We start from the raw sequence: 27,497 nt of genomic DNA on the forward strand, positions 1-27,497 counted from the left end.
CCAGAAATATGCAGGTACTTCATACTAGAATGTGAGTGGCAGAGGGTCACTGGAGGGTCTTTCCGGGGCAGTTAGAAGAGTACTTAGCAGACTAGGCAGCCAACGAATACCTACGGAGTCAAAGAACACTAACCACTACCCCAGTCTCCTAGTAGAGATATAAGCACTCTCACGGGCAGGGAATAGGTTGGCACCATCTGGAAAGGCTACAGGGAAGCAAGATTTGGACAGAATCTTGAAGGAAAGAATAGGCAGAGAGCACACACATACATACACAGGTGCACATGCACACGCATATATGCACATACACACAATGTCTTAGAACAGAAGGTACAAGGTTCATATGAAAGCAGGGGGTTAAGTGTGTCTGACCGAGGTTGTGACCTGAGAACAGTCTCAAAAATAAACGACCTTCCAATTTGAATAAATACTCCCCTTTCCTCAGATGTAAAGCCATTCCCCACTGCTTGTTCGTAAACATCACACGTTTAAGACTCGTGTACATTCTGCAAAAAGTGTCGATGTTTCAGCAAAACAAACGATCTTCTGTTAAAGGAACGATACCTTCCATTTCAATGTACGTGGAGGTTGCTTTTTGAGAAACCCAGCTTTAGGTAGATATGTTTTCCGTTTACGGATTTTTGCCGTATTTCCTCAGTTGTTAAGGAGGGCTCCTAAAATCTTTGCAGCTAAGCAGTTGTGCCATTTCTCAGTTCCCTTTGCTGTTTTTTGTTAAATGGAGTCATTGTTTCTCTGGTGTTAATTTGCCATCACACGATTTGCTGCTCTAGAGATAGCAAAGTCTCAGGTAGTACTTTTAAAGAATAAACAAGAGAAGCAGATTGGCAGGGTAATAAATGTGGGGCAATAAGGTGGGAATTTAAGCTGTTACTATTTCTGAACAAGTTGTGCTGTCACAGAAATGGCCATGGGCCTCTGGGTCTGTTTCTGTAAGAGGAGAGCCCAACTGAGGAGGCATTTCAGCATTTCAGGTCCCAAAGGATTTCTCGGGACCAGCCTGAAGGCAGGAAGGGTTGATGTAAGCGTTGGCTGCACAGGCTTTGTGAAAGGTTTCCATTTTCTGAAATACGATGATGCCAAGATTTTAGTTTGGGTACTTCCCATGTGGGTTAAGGGACACTAAATCTTCAGCTCCGTTATACCTGGAGAATGTTTTTCTGAAAGCTCATTTTCATCTCCTTTCACTCTAAGGCTAAGTTTTAAATATATGGCTAAATATGGACTTAGGCCAAACCATGAACCAAAAAGCAAGGTATAAACCTTCTTAATTTACTGAACCTCAAACCTAACCTTTTTTTTTTCTTTTTGGCACATGCTAATTTTTTCAGTTACACATATATATACACGTTATTTTTCATATTCTTTTCCATTATGGTTTATCACAGGATATTGAATATAGTTCCCTCTGCTATACAGTAGGACCTTGTTGTTTATCCATTCTATATGTAATAGTTTGCATCTGTTAATCCTGAACTCCCAATCCATCCCTCCCCCACCCTGCCACCCCTTGGCAACCACAAGTCTGTTCTCTGTTTCTGTTTTGTAGGTAAGTTCATTTATGTCCTATTTTAGAGTCTACATATGTGATATGATATTTGTCTTTGACTTAACTTCACTTAGTATGATCATCTCTAGGTCCATTCATGTTGCTGCAAATGGCATTATTATGTTCTTTGTTATGGCTGAGTAATATTCCATTTGTATATATACTACATTTTCTTTATTCACTCCTCGATGGACATTTAGGTTGCTTCCATGTCTTGGCTATTGTGAATAGTGCTGCTATGAACATACGGGTGCATGTGTATTTTCACACTGCAGTTTCGTCAGGATATATGCCCAGCTGTGGGACTGCTGGATCATATATGGCAACTCTATTTTTAGTTTTTTAAGGAAACTCCATACTGTTTTCCATAGTGGCTGCACCAATTTACATTCCCACCAACAGTGCAAGAGGGTTCCCTTTTCTCCACACCCTCTCCAGCATTTGTTGTTTGTAGATTTTCTGATGATGCCCATTCTAACCGGTGTGAGGTGATACCTCATTGTAGTTTTGATTTGCATTTCTCTATTAGTGATGCTGAGCAGCTTTTCATGTGCCTCTTGGCCGTCTGTATGTCTTCTTTGGAGAAATGCGTATTTAGGTCTTCTGTCCATTTTTTGATTGCTAACCTCATTTTTTTTTTTTTAACTGAACTACTAACAACTGTATCTCGTGAAGCACTAGCTGGAACCAAAATTTCATGTTTTCTAAACTGAGTATCACTGCAAAATATTTCTAAACTTGAACTTTAAAACTTTGCTGATTGAGCCTGTGCCTCCAATTATTAACCTGGTTGTCTCACTGGGAAGGGGTGTGCACCTTGGTGTCCAGAGTCCTGACCCAGCTGTTGGCCTCTGTTGGGTAGAAAAGGCTGAACTTCCATGTGAACTAATGAAATCACGTGTTTATCTTTCAGGTTCAATATTTCTTCAAGATATTGGATAACTAGCAGTGTAGAAAGTAAAGAAGTCACAGGTTGTGGTGTTTAGACAAGAGTGAATCACACATGAGGAATGTGTTCATTCTTTTATTGTCCATTGTTTTAACCTGACTGAATACAAGATCAACAAGAGCACTGTACTCCTGGCAATTATGACATATGTTAGAACATGGATTTTGCACTGCAGACAACATTTAACACCAGTCTATGGGGTACTGCATTGCTTTTTATAAAGTCCAAAATAAAGATTTATTTTCAAACAAGTGACTTTGGTTTATTTCATACATTACACTTTTTCTCGCAGAAAAAAATAAAATTGTACAACTGCATAAATATAAAATTCTTCCACCATGAAAATGGTTAAAACATTCATAAACACACAGCACCAGCAGGTGATGCCTCCAGAGAAAGGAAAAAAGGGAAGTGAAAGAAAATGTACAAAGCAAATTAATCAGCCCTATCACTAGCCAAAGTGACAGGCGCTCCAGATCTCATACACAGCTTCAGAATGGACTGGAGGACAGGGGAAGAGACGTCAGGACAGCATTCAGTACAAAGCACAACACAACCCATCACCTTTGTGTGTGTTTCTGTAGTGTCACTTAAAATTTAAAGGGCAGTTCCCCCATAACAGCCCACCCCACCCCCCCAACCCAGACCCAGGAAAAAAAACATAATAATAAAGACCTAACAAACAAACACCACAGGGAAAGACTATGGAGTGTGTTAAAAATGCTCATCGATGGGCTGTTATCATCTTTGAAAGAGCCAAACCCAAAAAGGAAAAATAAAGTACCATGCCAGTTTTATTCCCATTGAATATTTACACCTTGGACAGCAAACTTTGCTCACGTTAAGTAGAAAACAGATACGATAAAACATGGCTTGAAAAATGACCAGAGTGTGTGCACCGAGAGTACTGTACACTAAATAAAATACACAAGGCAGCAATACTTAGGGGCCAGAAACACTGCTTACTATAAGTCAGTTATGGAATCATAATTTACAGTAAAAATGGGCATGTCCCAAGGCTCAATTTTTATTTTTCTTTTGTCATTTACAGTAGAATAAATATTTTGTTGCTATTGCTACACTTTAAATTTACATTCTAACCTATTAAATGCAGAAAGCTAGTGTAAAGCATATAGATTAAGTGTAGGTCCCATACGTATTACGGTTTGTTCAAGACTAGTAGGTTTCTGTTATCTTTTTTAACTTTTTTAAATGGCTAGTGGGAAAGATTTGTGCTTGTGATCAGCTCTTAACTTCAATTTTTACATCAAAGCGTCCCTGAAAACGGTCTTTCTCACTGTACCCAATGTTCTCACCATACGCCTTACACTCTATGCGGATTTCCGTGTCCATGGTGAGGTTGGTGAACTGTACAGCCAGCAGGGGCTGCAGGTACTTGGGCTGCAGGAGCTTGCCGTAGTAGGGATAATACTGCAGCGGGAAACCAGGGTAGCTGCCCAGTCCAAAATACTCCACGGTTCCAATTTTCTCCTTATCTTCGTCTCGCTGGAAACCAGAGAGGAAATGAGATTTTTCACGGCTCACGTCCTGGATGACTATTTGTACTCACATACAAATGAGACTCTCAGTCCCACAAAGCAGTCTGCAAGCTACTGCTGGAGGAAATGGGTCATCCGCTGACATGCCAGCTCAAGCCCCTCGCAGGAGGAGGTAAGCGCCAACCACGGGAGGATACAGGTACCGCATCTCCCGCGAGAGGAAGAGACACTCAGCCTAGTCCTTAGTAGCCTTGAGAAATGGTCACTGAAAGGAGGCTTTCCTCACTGTACAAATGGGAAACTGCAGCAAAAGCCAACTAAGCCTTTCTTCAAGCCAACACAACCTCCTAGAAATAGGGCCAGCACTGAAAGAAACTCTTCAGTGTTGGCCCAGTGGGTATTTTCAATGACATTACCTCCAAAAGTTTAACTATTTGCCTTTCATTTTCTTGTGTCCATTTCCTTTCTTGATGCCAACATAAATTTGAACTGTTTGGAGATTTCCCTTTCTTTATTCTGCTTCTCTCTCTAAAGAATCCATCAGGTACCTGTCTTCAGATTTAAAGGGAATACACATTGATGGTTACCTTACTATTTCAATATTTTTTTTTAAAGAAAAGCCAGAAGCAATTTTTCAATGTAGAATTGTCAATTAGAAAGAAAAAAAAAAGTTGGCCTCAAGTTTTTAACACACCATGTGAGCCAGAGAAGCACTCATGGGCTAGTTCACCTCTCAGTTCTGTAAACCAATTTTCCAACTGATTAAATTCAGATATTTCAGTTTCTTGTTCCAGCGGAGAAACTGACAGATGTTTTTATTTTTGTTACATCTTTCTGTTCTTTTAAGAAGTTCTACCCAGTGTAGCTACAATTCAATCGGCTGAGACTGTTTCCTGGAAGCAGTGCTTCTTATTTCCCATGTCAAAGTTTTACCTCTAATTTAAAACCATCTCATTCATTCTTCCCTCTCTCCTGCCCCACCCTCAGCAACTCTATAGGTCTCCTTACCTTGCCAGTGCACTGAACAGGCAGGACATATGGATTATACTTCATCACTGAGTAAGTCTCCAAGGACTCATTCTTGGGAGGCTAAAAATAAAACCCATGTTGGTCAATTAAGTTTGTAAATGATTCCTTTAACTTCTGAAAAATAAAACTAGCTTGTAGCCCAAACAAGTACACTTTGGTCAACTGAAATAATAACCAAACACTTGAGGACAGCAGAATGAATGACTCTCCTAACCAATCTAGGAAAGGTCATGCTGTGATTTTCTTGAAAATAAATGCCCAAGTTTTGTGACCACGACAATTAAGCTGTGATGCAGCCCAGTACTAAATGGAACTTCTAATGGCAACCCATTATCAGCTTTATTCAAGGACACTGAAAAATAAGAACCAACGCAGAAATAATGCTCTCTTCTCATTTGCTAAGATTATAATTAGATGGAAAGGTTGGTTGACATTTCTGTTTTTATAAAACTTGGGCTTTCCTCCCAAGCCATAAATAAATAATGCCATCCTTCTCCCTCAGGCATGCCTTTTTCAAGTAAGCTTTCCTTTTTTTTTTTTCTTTTTTCTTTTTTTAAATCTCCAGTGGAGGCCCTGTCATTTAAGTCCCAGTTTTGTTAGGCAAGTCCAGCATGTAAAATAGGTAAAAGTGGCATTCCCCTCAATGAAGGGGTCTTGTGAAGGGGTGACTCCATCGAATGGACCCATAGTACACGTTGAAAATTACTGCTGTAGTGAAATATGCAGGGCCTGCCTTCCTAGATCCCTGGCTCAAATCCATCTCAGGAGAAGTGTGATGGACATCTACCCGCTGGAAGACAGACAGTCACTTGCTTACTCACATCAGCAGAGTATGTGAGTCCTGACATGAGATGTAACACATACATAGCCTAATCAAAGTCAGATAAAATGCACAATTCTCTATATCAGTAAAGGGCTATTTTTGGTACTGCTCTTTCTTTTGGAATATAAGAAAATGATCATCTAGATTTGATTCTTGGAACTTTCTGCCAGCAATAGATTTATCTTTAAAAATATGAAGAGAAAATACACATTGATAAAGAAGTTACCAGAATCTATCCTCAGGGAGTGAGGGAACGGGCACATCAAGTGAGATGTGGAGTACCACAATCTCTGTAATTCCAACAACCAAAGAGTTGGGGATTTGGGATGCAGGGCTGAATCAGAAAGTGGCAATGGATAACCAAGGGGACTCCAAAGGAAAAAAAAAACAAAGACTGAAAAGAAACAGTAGCTGAATTCATCACTTTAACAGAATATCTTTATAAATATGGGAAGAGATATGAATCACAACAGACTCTGTAGGGGACAAATATCATTCAATGTCTATGAAAAGGAATTATCAGAAGTGAGGGATTCGGAGAGCAAAGATCACAATTAGTCCTTTGGATACACTGCACCAATTCCTTTCATTGCCAAATAGCTTGTTTATCTTGGTGAAGAGTTTCCTAGCAATATGAATATCAACTCTAAGTGTGACATAATGGCTCTCACCATTTTTCTTCGATTACCTCCTAGTCTAAGTGGAAAGAAGATTAAAATTCTGTTGAGAGGTACATTAATTTCTGTAAGAGATCCAACAAGCCAGCCAGGCAAACATCCATGCACCCACTCATCCATTTTTGACTCTGGTGGCAGTAAAGGAGTTTTGATGTATCCTTCAGTTATGTTAATAAAACTTTTCATCTCTACATTGATTTTCTTTTGAAAATATTATTCATGGGTAACAAGCATTGTGGAAATAAAGAGCATATAATAGTTAATGAACAGAGGAGCCAGATTCCAGAAATGAAGTAAGTTTGTTCATATAACTCTGTATACTGCAGTCAATTCCTATCAGAACCAAAAATTACCCTCTTAATGGCAATGCTCTCATGAGCAAATGGGAGAAATCTTCTGTAAGAATCCATGCTTAAGAGAAAAGGACAGCATTTTTACTTCATGAGCTGGGAGACAGAATGAAATAAGCAGTCTTATAAAAACAGAGATAACACCCATACAATTTTTTCTTCTAATTTTAAAGAATTGCTACCATCCCACCAAATGGTGAGCGAAGGCAATTTGCAATTTTTCAATGACCTCTAGTAGTATTTGCCCATTATAAGTTGCAATAATGGCAAAAGCCAATGGCATGGTTATAAAAGTTCAACCTAGACAGTATTCAACTTCTAATTTTGCAACAAAATCTTCATTCAGAAAAAAAAAAACAACACATTTTTTCTGATGACCAGGTAATTATTTCAGATTACGAGATGATTTTTTTTTTTTAAATACTGTGGCTCCTAGAGTACCAAAACCTGAATATGACTGTACATGCAGGTAGGTTTTAAATTGAAAGACATCTTTTTCTCTTTTTTACTTTTAAAGAGTTTCCGTTATAGAATTACATCATAGAAATCCAGAACAGGGCCACAGGACTTACTTCAGAATTTGGCTTTGCCACACAGAATTTCTCTAACTTTAGGAAATGAGATTAATGACCTAACCTTAAGAATTCCAAGGTGGCCACAGAGGTTTTCAGTGTTACTCTACTGATCAGGCTTCAAAACTGTCACTGAGTATCCTTTAAACGTCTGTTAGGGTCTCTTTTCATACCAATTAAGGACTACATCGAATTGTGAATGGCTCATCTAAATTCTATGATTTAAAATATTACTTGCCTTAGGTTTGAAGCCCAAAACTCGGTTGAGCTTTATAATGACACATGGTTTGCCCTCTCTGTAGCCATAAGTTTCATCATTTATTCCAGAGCAGTTTCCCAACCATTCAAGCTTGAACCTGCAGACTTTTCTCTCTCCTCTTTCATTGTTAAATTCTCCTCGCTCTTTGAGTTCGCTGGGCACATCTGAAAATGCAAATGCCATTTTCACATTGTACCAACAATTCCCTGTGCACCACTGAGAAAGGACAGGGCTCTCTCTTCCTTGTCACAGTGACTTATTCTAAGACAGGGCTATCCTGCACTTAATGTATTATATCACCTGAATTAAGAAAGGATTTCCAGCAAGCCATCTCTCATCTCTCCACTGACCTTAAAATGGTATTTTACCAAAAGCAATAGCCAGTACCAAAGCTTCACAGTGCTCGATGAACAGCACATGATGTTTGGTCTCTGCCGATATTTCTTTCTTTAAATAATGGATGACTCCACTAATTAGAAGACTGAAAGGAAACTGGATCTCTCTTCAGGAGTAGCATCGCTTGCACAGGTCGACATCAGCTCAGCTCAATAAAAGGGATGTTACAATTAGAACACAAAAGGACTGCCAATAATTTTCAGAACTGGAAGTTTCATGGTTGGGATTTCTTGGAGCTATGCCTCTAATTTAACATGTTAAACAGTAAAAAGGGAGTAGGAAAGAATTGTTTTTCCTTTTCAACCACCATTCAAGGTTTAAAAAAATTTTTTTTTGAGTTTTTGTCTTTTAACACTGAGTTCTTATAAGCATTTGTTCAACTGAGAAATTGTTTTGTTGCATTTTTTATTTCAAAGCCAGAGAAAGAATAAATGAGAACAGAATTCAAGGTTAAAACAAAGCATCCTGCAGGAAATGGATGCAAATACCATAAATTATATACATATTTTTAAGTCCACCAACTATTTTCCCTTCAAATAGTAAAGTGCCTCAATTCAGTCCATCTCCTGAGAAGTGATTCACTCTAAGTATCTATCATACGGGCCTTTTAATTACTACAAAGTAAGATGAAAACCTCATTTAAATTCTAATGAGAAAAATTTAGTGAAAGAGTTTCTTTTAAATTACTAAATCTTTTCAAAATGACTTAAAATGGCAATTCACCCCATATTACACAACGGTCTGCCATTTAAAGAACTGGAGGTGATAAATGCTTGAAGTGAATCAGAAAAACTGGTATCACCTGGTAACTCAGAGTGGCATCTTGTTTTGGTAGGCATGACAACAAGGCTGGGAAATTCACACTCCAGGTAGCAAGGAGGGGGATGTGCGTTCCGGTCAATGGCTTAATGAAACTAAGAGCCATTGTTTACATTCATCAGTCATTCCCTTATCCATATGATCAGCTGTCTAAGACATATTTCATTATCCGTCCCGGCCAGGGTCTCTAAAATATACCCTGACCATAAACCCTCCTCCATCAGTATCAGTGTGGTTATAGCTAATCACACCAAAGGTTCATTTTGGTGACAGAAGGTCCTGTGAACTCTTCTGTAGGGGACAGGGGTTTGATGGGGGGAGGGGGGTGGCGCGGCAGAAATCTGGAAATATAAGCAATTGTATTTCTCAAAATCAATGGATGTAAGAGAATCAAATCTGTAACTGTGGTCTTTGAGTCTGAGTAGTAAAAACAGAGATATTTGGGAGTGTTCAAAAGTAAGACACCTTTCAAATACAGGTAAAAGTAATACTTGAGGCTATACTGTTTATTTCATTGTATCCAAGCCTAACCCATCAAGTGTTTCTGCTTTAAAAAAAAAAAAAAAAAACTATCCTATCAGTATGGCCAGAGTTCAATCTTTTAATTATTTCACGAGTATCTTTCAATCATTAAGTAACAAATAGAAACAGGAAATCAGAATTAACCAACCACAAACATCCAAAATATGTCTACTTACTGCCACAATCTTCAAAAATCATATCATCCTTCTGGGCCGAATCTTTGTACTTCTCCAGGAACCTAACTATATTCAGTACGTATGCCTCATAGCTCTTGGGATCATTAGGACGAAAGGCAATTTCAGTCTTTTGGATCTGAGGAATCTGTGTTAATCCTAGAGCAGGAAGAAAGTTAGAAAAACTCAGAGAAAATCATGAGTGGGAAGGCAGTCAACCAAGATACTTCAAAAGCTAACTCTCCACGTATAAAACATAACTTTGCTAATCCCACCTGACTAAAAAGAATCGTTTAAATTCTCTCTCCTGTGAAATCCTTTCTCTGGCATTTAGGTTAAATACCTAAGTACCAATGACTATGTCTTGATATCAGATGTCATTTAAGTTCCCCAGCAACGTTTCATGATAAGCATATCTGTTTTTTTATGAATGAAAACACTTCTTGCACAGAGAGGTTAAGTACCTGACCCAAGGTCACAGAGGAAGTGGTGGAACCGGAATTCTAACCCAAGCACGTGGTCCTCTAAAGTCTGTTATCTTTCCAGTCCTCCCTTGTGCACTGCTAGCAAGCATCTCATGCAGGTGGCTTTTCCTTTCCTAAGTAAGACTGAGCACAGACATCGTCTTCCATACTCCTTTTAATCAATTAACTTATGGCCACTGAAAATGCTACAGCTTCAAGACTACTCAGTAGAGACGTTTCTTTGGATCTTTTAACCTAAACTGGAGGAATATGGAATTTATGTGCAGTTACTACTCCTGCCTTCCACTCCAAACATAAGTGGTTATTCTGAGCAAGTCAAATGCCAGCCAGGGTAAAAACCAAAGTATGTGTACCTTGGATTTCCACTCTTCAATGGACTTTTTAGATTCTTTAACTTCTAAAGGCCTCTGTCATTCACCAGACTTCCTAAATAGATATTTGAACAACACTACACAAGCTAGTGGGTGGAGAGTCAATCACAACGGCATTCTATTCCAGGACGGCCAGATAAAATATAAAATGCCTGGTTAAATTTGAATTTCAGATAAACCATGAAAAATTTTTTATATAAGTATCTCTCGTGTAAAATTCAGGACATACTTACATAAATTATTCATGGTTTATCTGAAGTTCAAACTTAATTGGGCCTCCTGTATTTTTATTTGCTCATCTGGCAACTCTATTTGAATCCCCACTCCCAGACCAGCCCTCTTTGTGTTAGGCATGAAAGGTGACTCATCCTCACAGTCCTTCAGGGTACCTCCATCACTCACCTAGGGGCTTGTTCAACACGTAGCCTGGCAGACTGCACTCAGGACCTGCCAAATCCCCATCTCTAAGGGTGGGCCTTGGGAATCTCTGCTTAACAAGCTTGAAGAGATCCTAAAGCACCCTTGGTTTGAGAACCACTGCTTTAGAGAAGAAGAACCTGAGGGTGGCAATCGTGAGGTGGGTATGAAGATAATGACCTAATCAAAGTGGAAGTGATGACCAGAGTGAGACCAGAGTTCAGTAGGGCCTGGGCTAAATGGCCGTTATATTTTCTCGTCATTAAGGATGGCTTTGAGCTTCAAAAGTAGTTAAATAGGGCTTCCCTGGTGGCGCAGTGGTTGAGAGTCCGCCTGCCGATGCAGGGGACACGGGTTCGTGCCCCGGTCCGGGAGGATCCCACGTGCCGCGGAGCGGCTGGGCCCGTGAGCCATGGCCGCTGAGCCTGCGCGTCCGGAGCCTGTGCTCCGCAACGGGAGAGGCCACAACAGTGAGAGGCCCGCGTACCGCAAAAAAAAAAAAAAAAAAAAAGTAGTTAAATAATGAGGGGAGGGGGGGCCAGCTCAGGGGGCTGAATGGGCGAGTCCTGTGCCTGCAGTTCCCCAGAGGAATGGAGACGATGGGAGATGAAGACAAGCAACGTGAGGGTCTGGAGCCAGGCAGAGAGGGTGCCCGAGACAAACTACAAGTGACGTTAAGAATCATCTCGGAAAGGGTAATGGAGAACCTGAAGAATTTCAGGGGGAAAAAAGCTGTCAAAAGTGATGGAAATGAGTCAGAGAGGAAGTAGCAGAAAACCTTCAGTTAAAAATAAAGGTTACTACAATTAAAACATTTTTTATGATGCTCACAAACTGTAGAAAACTGTATGACTTAAGCAATTTAAATATACCCTAAAAAATGTTTTTCTACATTATTTAGTTAGAAAACTGGCATTGTGATTATTTATTGTACAAAGAGGTCACATGATAAAGATGATAGACACGTGCAAACATAAAGTAAAATAAACAGAGGTGAGGAGAAGCTTTCACTGGGATTTCCTGCCTGAGCTAGTAGGGTAAATAGGGCTTCCCCGGCTGAAATGCAGAATGTCTGGGAAGGAGGGTCATCGCTGGTTTGGGTTGTAAACAAGACATTTAAGTCAAGGTGACTTGCTTGGACCTGGGGAAGTGCAGAGACAGTCCCAGAGCCAGAGGTTTAACAGAATTCAGGGGGATGGTATGTTCTCCCAGAATAGCCCTGGAGTCAGGAGAGAACAGAGCTTTGAGGGACATTCTCATGTGAGGGGCCAGAGAAAGGCAGCGCACAGGGCAGCCAGAGAACTCGGAGGCAAACGCCTTTGAATTTGTCAGGCAGGAGGTCTGCCTCGAACCTGGTGGCGAAGGTGGTGGGTAGAAATGGACTCAGAGAAGATCTATGCGCAAAGGGTTAAACAGTGTTTCCAGGCTTGGGAAGGAGAAGGCGGGAGAGCGGTAGACAGATGAAGGGTGAAGAAGATGAGAGCAACTGTCAGAAGCCAAAGAGCAGTCTCGCCTGATCTTCAGGTGGGAAGAAGGTGGGGAAGGACCGTTTGGCTGACGCCAGGGACATCAGTGTGATGAGTCACAGTCGTGCCAGCCATGGTCCATCTGCAGAGCAGGTGACGCAGCAAAAAAACAAAATGCTAACAAAACGTCAGTGAGCCTGGTGTGAGATTTGGAGCATCTCACCCAACAGGTTAAAAAGAGGAAAGTGACCCTAGAAGGTCACACTGAGAGTAAACACGGTAGGACGTAAATGGCAAGGTGAGGGTCACACGGGTCAGTGTTCCCTCTGGCCTGGCTTCAGCTCTCCTCCCCAGCAGCCCGCCTCTCCCTTTTCTGGCCGCTTCTGCATCCCTCTTCCAGCGGCTGTTCTATCTCCCGGATGTGTGTGTGAGGACGATGTACTTCTCAGATTCTCCCAGAGAGAAAAGGATAGCAGCAAGAGGAGGTGGGATTCTGCGGCATGCTTTTCATCCCCTCCCAATGCCAAGTGCAGGGTCTCCACTATTAAAGAGACCACGTGACACGTGGGAGACCCCAGGCATTAGCTCCTTTCACTCAGTGCTGTGGGCCCTTTACTACCGAAAGGGTACTGCTAGTGAGTGAATTCTTCAGCAGACTAACGGAAATATGGATACTATTATTACATGCACAGTGGTACCCACCGGCCCAGAAAAACGTTATACACAGTTGGTCTTGTGTCTACCAGTTTCCAAGAGCCCAAATCCTTCAGAGTTTGGCTTATGATCCAAGCCCTGTCAAGCCTATATGTTACCACATGAGAGAAAAGCAGATCACGCACACTTGAAGAATCTCTACTGTGCTCTGTACAGAGAAGCATCAGAAACGGGTGAAACTGAGAATGCAAGAGGTGAAATGGACAGTTAAGCACTGGGTCTTACAATCCTGTGACTTGCCCAGCTGGATTAGACCCTGGGCCAAAGTCTCTGGCCCATCCTTTGCATCTTCAGTGACATACAACCTTGGCAAAGGGAGCCCAGGAATGATGGGTCAACCCAGGGAGCTCGGCCGTGTCTCGCTCTCTTCTGTAAAGTTTCCCTCTGGAATCTCTGAAGGATTGCAGAACTAATATAAGCCTTAGTGACTATCCTTTTAAGATACCTAACTTCTGATCTAAATGTTGCTTATCCAGAAAAGCATGAACCATTTGGGTCGAGGTCATGCAATCAGCTTCTCTTGCTAAACCCTCACCTATGGAGCACGTACGTAAATAATACACAAATATCCAGGAGGCCGCCCCACAGTCCAGGGTGGCTGTTGCCTCCTTGGCGTGCTCTTCAGCCCCTCCTCACATTTCGGAAGGTCCCTCACTCTTTCACCCACCGTCTCTGCCTCCTCTCTTTTCTTTGTCCAGAACCTGCTGACCTGACAATTCCTCTTCCTGGAAGCTATCAGAGATCAATCCCCGCCGGGAAGGTTCTGTTCTGGATAATCTTAAAATCTCTGATGAGACTTTCTCTAAACCATTAGGAAAATTCCTAGTCATTTCCCTAAAGCAATTAGATACTTACAAGAGGCAGATGAAGGACCCTTGCCCCGATATCTAAATCCTTTAAACCATTTACATTATCAGACTAATGGAAAGAAGGGATAGAAAGAATTAGGATTGGATTTGGCAACTTCTTTATTATCTTGAGTCCACAGGCAAATTCCTCAAGCCTGACCCTCTCCAAGGACACACAAATCCCATCTTGCTGACTGGCCTTCTCATTAGTTGTTTTCACACTAGGTCAGATACTTTCAGCCGTCCCTCTCCACACTGCTCACTCCTTAACAGTCCTTAGTTATAGCTCTGGATAAGGACGAGCTTTGTTTGCAGTGGTAACTCCCAGAGGCCAAAGATAGCAGAACACCCAATCACTAGCTTGTAGTTTCAAATTATGTTCCAGGAAACAGATCTATCTAACCTTTTGCTTCTTCAGTCTTCTGAACTTGAACCGACATTAACCACGCTGAGCTCTCTACAGCTTTGCCCTGATCGGACCATTTGCCTTAAATTACAGATCGATTATTATCAAATAAAGCCACCTGAAAGGATTGAAATGAGAATCTGGATATGTGAAATTTTAATATTTGGTTTTTAATGAGTAAGTCAGCTTAACATAAGATTTGAAGTTAAAATAATAATTAAACAAACAAACAAACAAAAACCCTTTGGCTCTGCATTTGCTTTTTTTTTTTTTTTGCGGTACACGGGCCTCTCACTGTTGTGGCCTCTCCCGATGCGGAGCACAGGCTCCGGACGCACAGGCTCAGCGGCCATGGCTCACGGGTCCAGCCGCTCCGCGGCATGTGGGATCTTCCCACACCGGGGCACGAACCCGCGTCCCCTGCTTTGGCAGGCGGACTCTCAACCACTGCGCCACCAGGGAAGCCCCTGCATTTGCTTTTGAGTTACACTGGCCTCTTCTTGGTTCCCCATCTCCTGAGAAACAAATAAGGAAAACGCTCAATCTTCGGCTTTAGTAGGTGTTCATAGCAGGAGGGGTCAGGGCAAGTAAAAGAGGGAGGGAAAGGAAAGAGAAAAGAAAGGCTTTTCATTAAGAAAGAAGTATTTTGCTTCCAATTAGGTTTATAATGTTAGCAGGCTTATAATTTCTCCATCTACTTGTGAGTCTGAAGTACTTAAACTAGAATGCATTCATTTTAACCTTCTAACAGTTACTCAAAGGGAATCCCAAAGCACAGCTGCTTGTACCTGTCATTTACTACATCCAATAAATCACTAGCCCAAATACTCCAAATAGGTATCATTTTCCACAGAAACCTCCAGGAGGCAAAGAAATGCTTATAAAGGTAGCCATGCACACAATACATATATATCATGTGTCTCCTGTACATTCCAAGAGGAAAAGTAATTTTCAATTAAAAAAAAAAAAAGCTGGGGGTGTGTGATTTTATACACAGTCATACATTTCTAGGCACACATATATACATATATACACACATACATACACACACACACATACAAACACACACAAATTTTACCCCTTCAAGTGCCACTAAGATATTTATGGGTTTTGATTGTTGTTTTTAATTTTTATTTTACCTCTGCATGATTAATATCAATTTACCTAATAAAATACAGGGAGAGCACAGGAAAAAAGGTGCCACTTGCCTTCTGGAAACCGGTAGCCTAAGCCTCACCTTCTGCCTCAGGTTCAGCTTTTGACTGTGGCCTGGGATCAGCTGACGTCAACCCCCCTACCTCCAGGCAGGGTCACATCTACTCTCCCAAACCCTCAAGAAGCTGCTCTTTTTGAAGAAAAGTCTTAGAAAGATGGGTTGCTGGGCTTTCTCTACAGCCTATTTGGATATTCAACAACCCTTAGTGTATGGAAATCTTTTCTCCTAAGCTAAATGCCATGCACACTGGTTGAAGGCCCTTCTCCGTTTATGGAATTACCCTTTATCATCAGATTTTTTTTTCCTGTAGTTGTATGATCATCTTCAGATGAGCAGAGAGAGAATTATTTAGTTCAGGGGCTCTATCTTAGATGTGCACAGAATTTCACAGGGACATATCTTCGATATTTTGTATAGCTCATTATTGTGCTTGTTCCCAAGAAGATAAATGACAACCCCTTTTATAATGGGAAAATATAAATAGTCAAATCCTACTATTTTACGTTAATTATGCTTTTTTATCCAAGGCCAAACTGAAGAACAAGCACACACAGTATTTTGACTTGAGATATAAAATTTGCTAAGTGACCAATACTATCCCAAAACAAGACACCATGTTATCCAGGATATTCGATGATGTCTATTCATGTGTGTTATGTGGGGAAAGATACTTTTCTGGTCGGAAGCCACTAGGTGACACCTCCCCGCTCCCCTTCATCCCCCCAACTTCCCTCTCGTCTTGTCTGCGTCGGATAGGCTCTGGAGTCCTGAAATCACTAGAATGAGAGCACTGAACAAGCACAGACATCAAGTGCAACCCAAGGCATTTTACCACAGACATGGAGATAGACATGGAGGCCGTGAGGCTGGTGCTGTTTCCACTGCCGTCCTCCCCGAGCCCTTCCCTCAAGTGAGCGCAGCGGAAAAACCCTACGTGAAGCTTCACAGATCCATCTCCCCCTACACCCACCCCCACCTCTGCATGAAATTTATTACCTGGTCCTATTCATCATAGGGCTCTGCTCACTCATCTAAAATGAGCATATGAATGAAGACACATTTTTTGTGTGGCTCCAAGAACAGTTTTAAGTTAATTATAGACTTCCCGTGTACCCGAGCTGACTTATTAGTTGTACCCTTGTCTTCAGACATGAAGAAGTGGGTGAGTTGTGGAGGCCAAACAGCGAGGCTCACCGAGGAAGGGAACTTGGAGTTTGCTGCTCTCAACCCTTTACCAAACTACAACTCTGGGCAGTAGCTTCCAGAAAAATCCTAGCGCCATCAATGCCAGCTCATCCACAGCCTTAAACTCTGGGAGTAGGTTGGCAGGACCCATCTGAGGGAGGGAGGAGAGGAGAGGGAACCGAGTGCCAGGCGGGCCTGGAGGGCATCACATATTTATCGTGTCAGCTCACAGATCAATGGAATCTAACAAAATAGCTGAAAAACACCTTGTTGGCACTTTGAAGGAACAATTCCTCTGAAGCATAAGGAAGCCAAATATGTCCAATTCCCCCTTTGAAATTTAAGTGAAAGAGAGTAACATGGGTGTAATGTAGCTTGAAAAAAAAAAAAAGCAATTCTGAGCTCGATATGATGACTTCTCAAAGATGTTACGGAAAAACCCAAATGAACTTTTTCAGCCAACCCGATACGATGAGACTGGAATTACAGTGCCTTCTGGCTTAATGGATTTGAGGACAAGATGTTTCCCTCTGCCAATCAAGATGAAATGGAGTCTGCTGGTGGTGGCAGTGCGGGCTGCGGTCTTCCCACCCTGTTTATTCTTCTGCCTTGATGCTGCTTACCATCTCACGGTAAATATGACCCTTTAAAAATGAATTCTTCCTGCACTGAGCCATCTTTACTTCAAAGCAAAACAAAAAACCTGTCCACAACTTAACAGGAAGAGAAGAGTCCACATATTCATACCTGCTTACCAGGAAGTAAGGCAGCTGGGAATCTCCCTGGACCCCCTGACTGACACACACACTTTGGTTCATCCCACTGTGGCTCTGTGAGCAGCAGGGATGGAAGAGGAGACTTTTCCATTATACCACTGGCCAGGCAGTGAAAAGTGCATGGTCAAACCAGGGACGGGGACTTGTGAGCGTGACCGTGGGGTTGCGGGGGGGAGCGGGCACGCTCGTGTGCCTCCTGCCCTCTCCAGCATGCTGACACCCATGTCTCTCTCCAGATCCAGCACCGTTAACATGGTGAGAAGATATGCCACTGGCCCAACCGCTGAGGACTTTCCTAAGAGGGTCCCTCAGGGAGGAAAGCTTGGCAGGGACTAACCCAACAGATGTGGGTATTTTAGAGGGAGAGATTAGAGAAGCAACACAATGTCACTTGAACATTTTTCTTCAACATGTTTCCTAACCCAACTTCTCCCGAACACTTTTCATGGACAGCTAAGATTCTATTACCTTCATGAAAATCTAGGTGTCATATCATCTAAGTGTCAAAGCATCTCTGTTATATCATCCAAAGCCTGGAAATACTGAATTCAATATCCAAAAAGAAGAAACTGCTGCTTCCAGTGAAATGACAGGACTATAAAAATAGGGATGGCTGTTAATAATGCCACCTAATGCCACTAGGTTTGCAACTATAAAGTACTATTCACTTTACAGATATTTATCATCTCTTTTAACCCTTACAGGTATTATTCCCATTTTATAGATCTGAAAATTGAGGCTTAGTGAAGTTAAGTACTGTGTAGAATGGTAGGATTGTGTCCAGCTCCACAGCCCCTGCTTGTCATTCTCAGGTCAATTTTACTGGGAACCTCTGTGTCGTGGCTTAGGACCTCAGGGGCTGCTTTCATATTTAGGCTTAGGCAATGTGAAATTGCCAACACGTAACCATTTTTGACATACAAAAATAGCAAATTAATATGTTTCGACATAAAATCTCAGTAGCCCTTGCCTTCCAGGTTGAGTAGGCAGATTTGTTCCACTATCTCATAGCAACACAACTCTGTAAGACATTATAAGCAGTGATGGCCACCACTGCTCAGGGCAAGAAACCGTACATGTCATCCATTTTTTCTTACATTTTTCTTCCGTTTGATGATTTAGTCCTTACTCTGAGACTTTGGGGTTTAGGCCAGCATCTTGTCCATTGTTACAGACATAGCGACCCAAATGCACTGACTGCACAATTGCCACTGCTTCATTTGGCCACATTCACACATGTTATTTAGAAGAGATCTGATTACTAGGTATTCCAGTGTGAAAAGGGCAGTCAAAACCCGGTCTGGCCAGGTTTGTATTCATGACTCAAGTTCAGTTAATAATAGCATTAATAAGTCTTTATATCTTTAAAGGATGGACCAGCTCTTTCACTCTCACTAGGTCCACTTGACTTAAATATACACGTTTCTCCCTTTAACTGTCATGAAAATACAGGCTTAGAGATATTAAGTTGAAGTCAAAAAATTGCCAGGGTATCCTTCCATATATTCCTTCCGTTTGAGGCCTGAAGGAATAGTTACTGCCTACCAAAAATACAAATTCTTAAGATCTGCTCTGGAAGATGCCAGGAGGAGAGCTCAGGAGGGTCCCTCAGAGCACTCAGGGTCCACGGGCTGCCCTTGTGGCAGCACGTGCTCTGCCGACCTGGCCTCCCAGTTCAAAGGCCACTATCATTTTCAAATTAATGCCATGTCCCTTGGAAAGGCGAGGGTAAAAGGGGGCTTGACCTAGACTCTCCTGGCAAGGTGATGGGTGAAGGGATGATGAAAAGGAGAGACAGAGAAGCGACAAAGAACCCAAGGGACAGGGCAGGGAGGATGGGGGACTGAGGAGGCACTTCTCCTGTGACTCAGACCCAAGGACGGGGACGCATATTTCCAAGATGAGCCACCAGCATTCCTCTGGAGAAGTGACGGTTTGTCAGGTCAGTCCAACTGCTGTGAGGACACTAAATATAGGTACTCAGAATGTGTCTTTTAGGAAGGGGCTGGAAGGAAGGGGACGGAGGGAAACGGAGAGGAGGCACCTCGGCCAGTAGAGTTTCCAGGCAAGGTCATTTACAAGCCCTTACTTAAAAGGTCCAGCTCTTTGGCTATTTCTTTTTGAAAGTGAAACTTCCCTTTCTGCAAAGAACATGAAGCATATTTTTAATTTTATTAAAAAAGACTGATACCCCAAAGTCAAACTAGTCAAGGACTAGTTTTTAAATCTAGGAAATTAAAGAAAATGCTTGACTTTGGGGTCACCTTTGACTTCGAGTATAAGAATTATTAGAAAATGGCATCATGATTGAAAATTAGCTTTTAAATGGCAAAAAAAGAGAAAAAAATAAAAGGTCTACACAAATTTAAATTATGACTAATGCTACCATAAAAACTCTAGCAGAAGTGAACGTGAGGGACTTCCCTGGGGCGCAGTGGTTAAGAATCCGCCTGCCAATGCAGGGGACACAGGTTCGAGCCCTGGTGCGGGAAGATCCCACATGCGGAGCAACTAAGCCCGTGTGCCACCACTACTGATCCTGCGCTCTACAGCCCGCGAGCCACAACTACCGAACCCATGTGCCACAACTACTGCAGCCCGCGCACCTAGAGCCTGTGCTCTGCAACATGAGAAGCGACCGCAATAAAAAATCCACGCGCGGCAGCGAAGAGTAGCCCCCGCTCAACACAATTAGAGAAAGTCCACGTGCAACAACAAAGACCCAACACAGCCATAAATAAAAATAAATAAATAAATAAATATATTTTAAAATATATTAAAAAGAGAAACCACTGCAATGAGAAGCCCGCGCACCACAACGAAGACCCAATGCAGCCAAAAAAATTAATTAATTAATTAATTATTTTTAAAAAGTGAACATGAAAAGACACACCATGCTTTACTATCACAAAAGCCAGAGTCCAACATGTTTACTTAAGAGCCTACGTTTCACTGTACCAACCAGAATTCTTGCTTCAACCTTTCCACAGACCCACCTCTTTTAGGAAACAGTTGCTGGAAACTGGGGATTATTAAGCAGTCATTTTATATACTTACATGTTCTCTGTTTTTCACTTCCAAAATCCCCTAGATCTAAATTTATCTGGAAATATTTAGGGGTTTTCTTACAGTAGAGGACTCCTTGACTTGGGGCTAAAAACCAGTGTTTTCCATCTCCATATTCTGAAGATTTTCTTCCGAGGGACTTTCTCGTGCCCAAGGAGGAGGCAGACACGACAAGGCTGTGACTGGCGGCTGCACCTGATCAAGGCTGCTCAGTCCCATGAAGATAGCCTCAAGACTGTCACCTCAGTACAGCTGTTACTAAACCGTTGCCCAAGGAAAGTGTAGAGGGGACGCGTCATTGCCACCCCCAGCAGCAGGCAGCCTCAAGGTCACTGACAATGTGAGAACCCGGAAGTTATGCAACATCTCCTCTCTCCAGGTCCCGACAAAGACTTTTAGATGAGCCAGACAGTACAATCACAAACAGAACAATCGGTTGTGGCTGCTGTCTTGTTCTGTCAGCGTCAGGCATGAGGGCAGTGGGTCTCTCCAGGGTTTAGTGACCAGAGTGGACATGCATGCGTACAAGGCAGGTCACTCAACAGTGACAGCACCCACGTCACCGCAGGGCACTCATGCGACAGTTTCTCTATGATAACCTCTTTGTTGCCCTAAGTTTTCAGAGCTAAAGGAGACAGTTAACCTGCAAAGGGGGCCCAGAAAGCCAATAAATAAGACTCCTATTAAACAAACAGGCATATATATTGAGAAGTGAAAAGAGAGAGTGCCTTTGTTCAAGCTCAAGGTGCCCGTGAATAGCAGGTGGAAGAATGGACCCCTGAAGTCAGGGCTCCTCTCCCTGGGAGCGGATGGCCATTTCAGAGCTTCTCATCATCCCTAAAAATAAATTAACCTTTAAAAATGGGAGCCAGGGCTTCCCTGGTGGCGCAGTGGTTGAGAGTCCGCCTGCTGATGCAGGGGACACGGGTTCATGCCCCAGTCCAGGAAGATCCCACGTGCCGCGGAGCGGCTGGGCCCATGAGCCATGGCCGCTGAGCCTGCATGTCCGGAGCCTGTGCTCGGGAGAGGCCACAACAGTAAGAGGCCCACGTACCGCAAAAAAAAAAAAAAAAAAAGGGAGCCAGAGTGGTTTTTTATAGGATTTATCTGAGTCATAGGCTCCTCAAGCAAGTGAAAAATGTGCTTGAGAGCTGGAAAGGCCCCGTAATGATCCCACTAACCAAGCCCTTGGGTGGGAGGCACGAGGAGAGCAAGGACGTGGTTGGGAGTCACGGAGGCGGTGAGTGGCAGGCTGGGTAGAGGACCAGGGCTCTCCTCGCTCCCAGCAGAGCTGGGAAAATAAGATGTCTGCAACCCTAGGAGCTTTGCCTGCAGTGCAGGTAGGAGAGCTGGCTGCAACAGACAGAAGTCCCGATTTTTCCTTCCTAGGCTGGGTTTAAGACCACATGATAGACAATTTTCAGAAGAATGTTTTCGCAATTGAAAAAGTGACGCGCCTTTTACCTCCAGAAAAACTGAACTTATTCACGTTCATTTTACCTGGTGGAGCCACTCGGTCCTGATACGTGGGCTTAAATTCACTGATGGTGAGCAGCATCACTTGGATGGTTCCGATGAAGATGCCAGCCAGGCAGCCATAAAATATTACGTAGAACAGAAGGATCTTAACTGCAAGGGGAACAGACAGAAACAAAAAGGCTGTGATGCAGTCACATGCTCAGAATGCAAGGCAAACCTTCCCAGAGACGAATGCATTTCCTTCCTGGCTTCCCCTCCAAGCTGTCTTCAGAGCTTCCTTTTCCAACACTGATCAAGAGAGTGCATCTCATTCCCAGACTGTAGGGTAAAAACAGGGGGATGGGCAGCCCTCCATTATAGTGCATGTGTGTTCTGGGTAGGATGAATATTCAATCAGAACTAAGGTTCTTTATAGGAAATAATTTTATTCCCTAAATTAAAAACAAAATGCCACAGGACTTCCCTGGTGGCGCAGTGGTTAAGAATCCTCCTGCCAACGCAGGGGACACGGGTTCGAGCCCTGGTCTGGGAAGATCCCACATGCTGCGGAGCAACTAAGCCCGTGTGCCACAGCTACTGAGCCTGCGCTCTAAAGCCCACAAGCCACAACTACTGAAACCCACGTGCCTAGAGCCCGTGCTCTGCAATGAGAAGCCACCACAATGAGAAGCCTGCGCACCACAACAAATAGTAGCCCCCGCTTGCCGCAACTAGAGAAAGCCCGTGCAGCAGCGAGGACCCAACACAGCCAAAAAATAAATAAATGTTCCTTTAAAAAAAAAAATGTCCTGAAGATCATCAATAAAATCTAGGGCTGTGTTTGTGTGCTTATGCAATGCATTTCAAATATGACAACATACTTCCTTAGAGACTGATGTTTTCTTTGCTTGCTTATCCTTTGACGTTTCAATACTACAATCCAGGCTCTGCTGCTTCTCCAAACATTCAAACACCTGTGAGTTTTTATGCTGAGAAAGAGCAATGAATGCTGAGAAACCCAGTGAAGCTCTCCTGACCAAGTACATTGTCTTTCCTTTCAGGGGCACCAAACAAGAAAAGAAAAAAAAAAGGAAGGAAGGAACTGCTATAGTAAAAATGGCAAGCGCATTTTTATTTCATCTTCTGACTAGACTCAGACTAAGGACTGACTTGAAAAGCTGCGTTTTCCTCTCCCCCTAGTTCACAGGACAACAGAATGGAGGCTGAAAGAGCTGCAAAAGCCAAAAAAAATAAATAAGAAACCGAGAAGCCCATGGACTGGAATGAGGCTATCAGTTACTGGTTTACAGGGATTATCTCCCCAATTAGCCGCATAGTAACAGGCTGTACTAGGCACCACCAGGCAGCCCTGTGCCAGCCACTCAATGTGAAGGCAGCAGTGGGAACAGTGAACCGTAGGGTTATCAAATCTGAAACATGACTGCACAAGGAAGCTTGAGCGTACTTCTCAAAACGTTCAGATCTCCTGCATTACAGGCTGGGGTCCTTGGGAGATAGCAACAGAACAAAAGCATCATTGAAAAGAAATGTAAGTGAGAGTGTGTGTGCGTGTGCGTGTGCGTGTGCGTGTGCGTGTGCGTGTGTGTGTGTGAGGGAGGGAGGTCAGGAGGCAGTGGGTTCACTGTGGCTGGAATCGGCCAGGTTTGCCTTCTCCGTACATTTAAAAGCTCAACTTTTCTATCAGCAAATAAATAGTTCAGGGGAAAATCACACTCTAGAGCTGTTAAAACAAGCAAAACACACCTAAAACCACACCAAAATGCTTAATCCTTTTTCTCCTCTATTTAAAAAAAAAAGGAAGGAAAAGGGCAAAGACACAAGCAAAGATAAGGAGAGATGAACAGACTGTACAGTCCAGAACTACAGCTACGCAACTCAACCAGTGCTTCCCCGCAGGACAAGGGTTAAGGGCTGCATTCTGTATCCAGGCAGCAGTAGGCAAATGGCAAGGCTGTGACGTCAAGAGATCTGAAAAAATTTTCCAGGGAATGCTCCTAAGAGGTACAAGAGTTGGTATAACATGGTCAGAAAGAGAACTGTTGTATCCTCTTTTTTGCTGCCCTCACCTCATCTTGGCACTCACAGCCTAACCACGGAAGCATTTTTATACTCATTCCTTGGACTCCAGATACCTAATTCTAACAACATGAGGAGGTACATAATTGAGGCTACGATTTAAAATACAAATATGATTATGGAAAAACAACTCATTCTGCAAGCACGCTGATTAAATTGAAGGAGATACAGCCTTTCCTATCTGCCCGACACTATACGCTAAGGGCGGTGGGGGGATTCTTCTCTTTTGCTCAGAGACGTTACTTGGCACAGATTCCCCCGTTGGTACTGTGAGGTCACTTGGTTAGAGTGGACGACGCAGGTGTGGCAGGGCCTATGCAGTGGGCTCACCGACACACAGGCTCAGAAAGAAAAGCTGGGCATACTGTACCAACCAGCCAGGGTGGTACAGAGGTTAAACTTTAGAGATGCTTTTTTCCTTTGAAGCAATGTTTCTTCCTTTTAAAAAATACAAGTAATATCGAGGTTTTCCAGTGAGGAAACAAACAAACAAAGAACGAGTACCCTTCAAAAGGTCACAGGCAGGAGGGAAAATGGCCTCTGGGCCCAGCAGTAGACATAAAACACTACCAACGCCTGTATTAACTTAATAAAAAGGGAGAAAGCACCAGGTGATCTGTGTGCTGCGCTTTCTCCAGCAGGTGACAGGCGAGGCTCCTGCGTCCATCTTGGTGAAAATCTACCTACAAGCAGAACTGAACCAAGGGCAACCTGCCCTGGTCCCAAGGGCATCCACGTTGGGCCCAGTACTAGAAAGGTGGCATTTCCTCCATAGGAGACACAGCTGCTGCCACCCTCTCTGCCTGTGAGAGGCTCTGTCATTTCTTACATTGCCAGAAAGGAGTAAATGTATTAGTGCAAAATAAAAACCGGATTTTTTAACCGAGCATCTTGGAAAATGGAAGGAAAGATGAGACAAGAGCACCAGTCCTGATGTCTGCATTCATTAATCAGTGTATTAACACTTTGCTGTATGTGGTATCAAGACACAAACATCAACACACTCTCTCTCTCTCATATGGAGGTGCTGCCTTATAAAATGTCAGCTTACAAAACAAGTCGTTTCATACTGCCTTACTCTCTAAAACAAATATTATTCTGGAAATGGAATGAGGAACGAAAGACATTTTCTGAGAGGGAAAAACACTAGAGGGCAAATTTTACAATATGGCTGGGGTCAATGCAGCCCCTGGCCCGTGACGAGGCTGGGGTCAGATCATCGTGGTAGGAACCTCCAGTGAATCTGAGGGAAGAGGGCCCATTCTGCAGTGCACCCCTCAGGCCTCACTTGAGTTACCAGGAGTTGCTGGGAGATGGCCCAGGCCAGGAGCTGTTCACCCCACAAAACACCCAGAGTTCTTCAGGCTTTCCCTTCCACGTTAAAAAAACAGAGAGCTATCTTTCTGCATGAGAAACTATGGCAGTAATCTCACGGAAGAACAGAGTCTTCCCAAAACAAAATATAGAATACAAGCTAAAAGCCATCCCTTTAAAGACCTACACTTAACATGGCTCAGGGATATCTATGCTTCTCAGCACAGGTATGGGATGAGGTTTCACCTTGACTAACCTTGAAATGTGATGCATTATTAACCCTTTACTTTTCAATCAAAGAAACCCACTACAGGCTGCCTTTTTTTTTTCTCTACAAAAATCGTATATTCCAGCTTCTTCCATTTCAAAATGTCAGCCAAGCGTTATTTCCCTGACTCATTCTCCTGCCGATGCTCACAGATCCTTCCAATCAGGAGCACCACATCAGCACCTACCCAGGGCTCCCTTAGTGGCTGCAGTGGTGGTGCTAGTGGTGTCTATGATGATGATGATGGTGATGATGATATTAGAGAAGAAGGAGGGGGCAGTGATGCAGGAGGAGGGTTCCCTCCCTCTCTCTCTCTCTCTCTCTCTCTCTCTCCCCAGCAGTCACGACTGTTACAGATTTGCCTACAACTCTGCCCTTCAAAATGACCTTAAAAAAAAAAGTCACCCTTCCCGTGTAGAGAGGTGGAAGACAAGTAAGGTATCTAATTTTCAATGGGGGGGGGGAAAAAAAAGTCTATCCAGCCAAGCAACAGGCTGCCCAAAATCTTATAAGATAACCTGCTTCTGCCTTTGTGCTATTTATTTCTTACACTAACCCTTCACCGTAATCAACCCAAGCTACTGATTCTGCCTCTCTCTGTAGACATTGAAAACAACCAGACTTTGCCATGTTTTGGGGTCAAGGCTCAGAAACGAAGTCCTGACATGGTCCTGGGCTATTTCTGGGCTGTGATGACTCCAGGGTAGGTCATCGGGGGAAACTCTGGGCATCGCTACGAAATACTGCAGTGTATGGATTCTGCCACCATCACCGCCGCCCTCCCACACCCGCCTTTTGAGGTACATATTTAGACTAGAAGAAAGCTGCTATAATACACAACCTCGCCTGCATTCGATCCGATTACCCTCATGCGGTTCTCTCAGAGCCTCAGATCTCATTTTTAAGGACTTGGGACATGTCTGTAGGGAGAGGCATATCTAGTCTCCCACAGTCTGACCATTCCCAGGACGGAAGAGCTCAAGCGACGCTCCGACAGACTTCAAATTACCAAGACCGCTAAAATATACATAACCCTCTGCCTGGCGCGCTCCTATCCCCACCCCGCGTCTAGCCCGGGGACTCCGCATTCCGCACAGGATGACAAGCCCAGGCCGGCGCAATCTGAGCAGCGCTCACCACCCGACCCCCTCCGTCCTCTCCAGCGCGCAGCGTGCGCGCTCCGCAGAGCCTGCGCAGGGGATGCGCCTACCAAGACAGACAAGGCGCTAGGAGCGAGAGCTGCGGACCCCGTACTTACACCAACTGCCACCGGTTCTGCCCAAAAACTCCTTCTTCTCCGAGTTCCAGATGAATTTCTTCCAGCTGCCCTCCTCCTTGGCTTTTCCGCGGGCCATGGTGGCGGGTCAGCAGCTGCCGCGGGGACTGAGGGTGGGAGACTGCGGCGTGCGCCCTCGCGTCCTCCCCGGCTGCCGGTCGGCGTCCCCGGCCTGGCTCTCCGCAGGCAGCACCCGCCGCTGCCGCTGCGGCTCTCAAAGTGCCAGACGCGCGGTGGAGGAGCAGAGGCAGGAGGGGGAGGCGGCGGCGGGGGCGGGGGCGGAGAGAGGAGGGAGGGACCGCGCACGCTGGGCGGCTCCGAGCCCCGCACCTATTGGTGGGCTCACGGCCGCTCGCGGGCTCTCTTTGGTCCGCCACGCGCTCCTCTCGCCCGTGGGGGGTTCGGGGGCTCCACGAACCCGCAGATGCCGCTCCCGCTGCCGCCGGGGACGCGTGCTCGGCCCCCACCTCCTGTGACCTCTGCAGAGACAGGCAGGGGA

The 27,497-nt window shown here is 43.8% G+C and overlaps 2 protein-coding genes across 2 annotated transcripts in view; one reads left to right on the forward strand and one right to left on the reverse strand.

Moving 5' to 3' along the window:
* The window catches only part of NME7 (NME/NM23 family member 7), a gene marked incomplete at both ends in the record, with an annotated part of 241,950 nt that extends 239,437 nt beyond the window's left edge, over positions 1-2,513 (forward strand). Inside the window, one exon of the mRNA XM_079723871.1 lies at positions 2,481-2,513. Within this exon, the coding sequence (XP_079579997.1) occupies positions 2,481-2,513 (33 nt within the window). The remainder of the gene's footprint in view (positions 1-2,480) is intronic.
* Positions 2,514-3,758: 1,245 nt separating this feature from the next.
* ATP1B1 (ATPase Na+/K+ transporting subunit beta 1) lies at positions 3,759-27,077 on the reverse strand (the record flags this gene model as incomplete). The annotated part of the gene is made up of 6 exons (XM_079725659.1): positions 3,759-4,022; positions 5,024-5,104; positions 7,705-7,889; positions 9,639-9,794; positions 22,086-22,214; positions 26,981-27,077. 6 exons carry the CDS (start codon positions 27,075-27,077, stop codon positions 3,759-3,761), a joined length of 912 nt encoding a protein of 303 aa, XP_079581785.1.
* Positions 27,078-27,497: the final 420 nt, after the last annotated feature.

Source organism: Hyperoodon ampullatus (assembly GCF_949752795.1).
Source record: "Hyperoodon ampullatus genome assembly, chromosome: 2".
Taxonomy (NCBI): Eukaryota; Metazoa; Chordata; class Mammalia; order Artiodactyla; family Ziphiidae; genus Hyperoodon; species Hyperoodon ampullatus.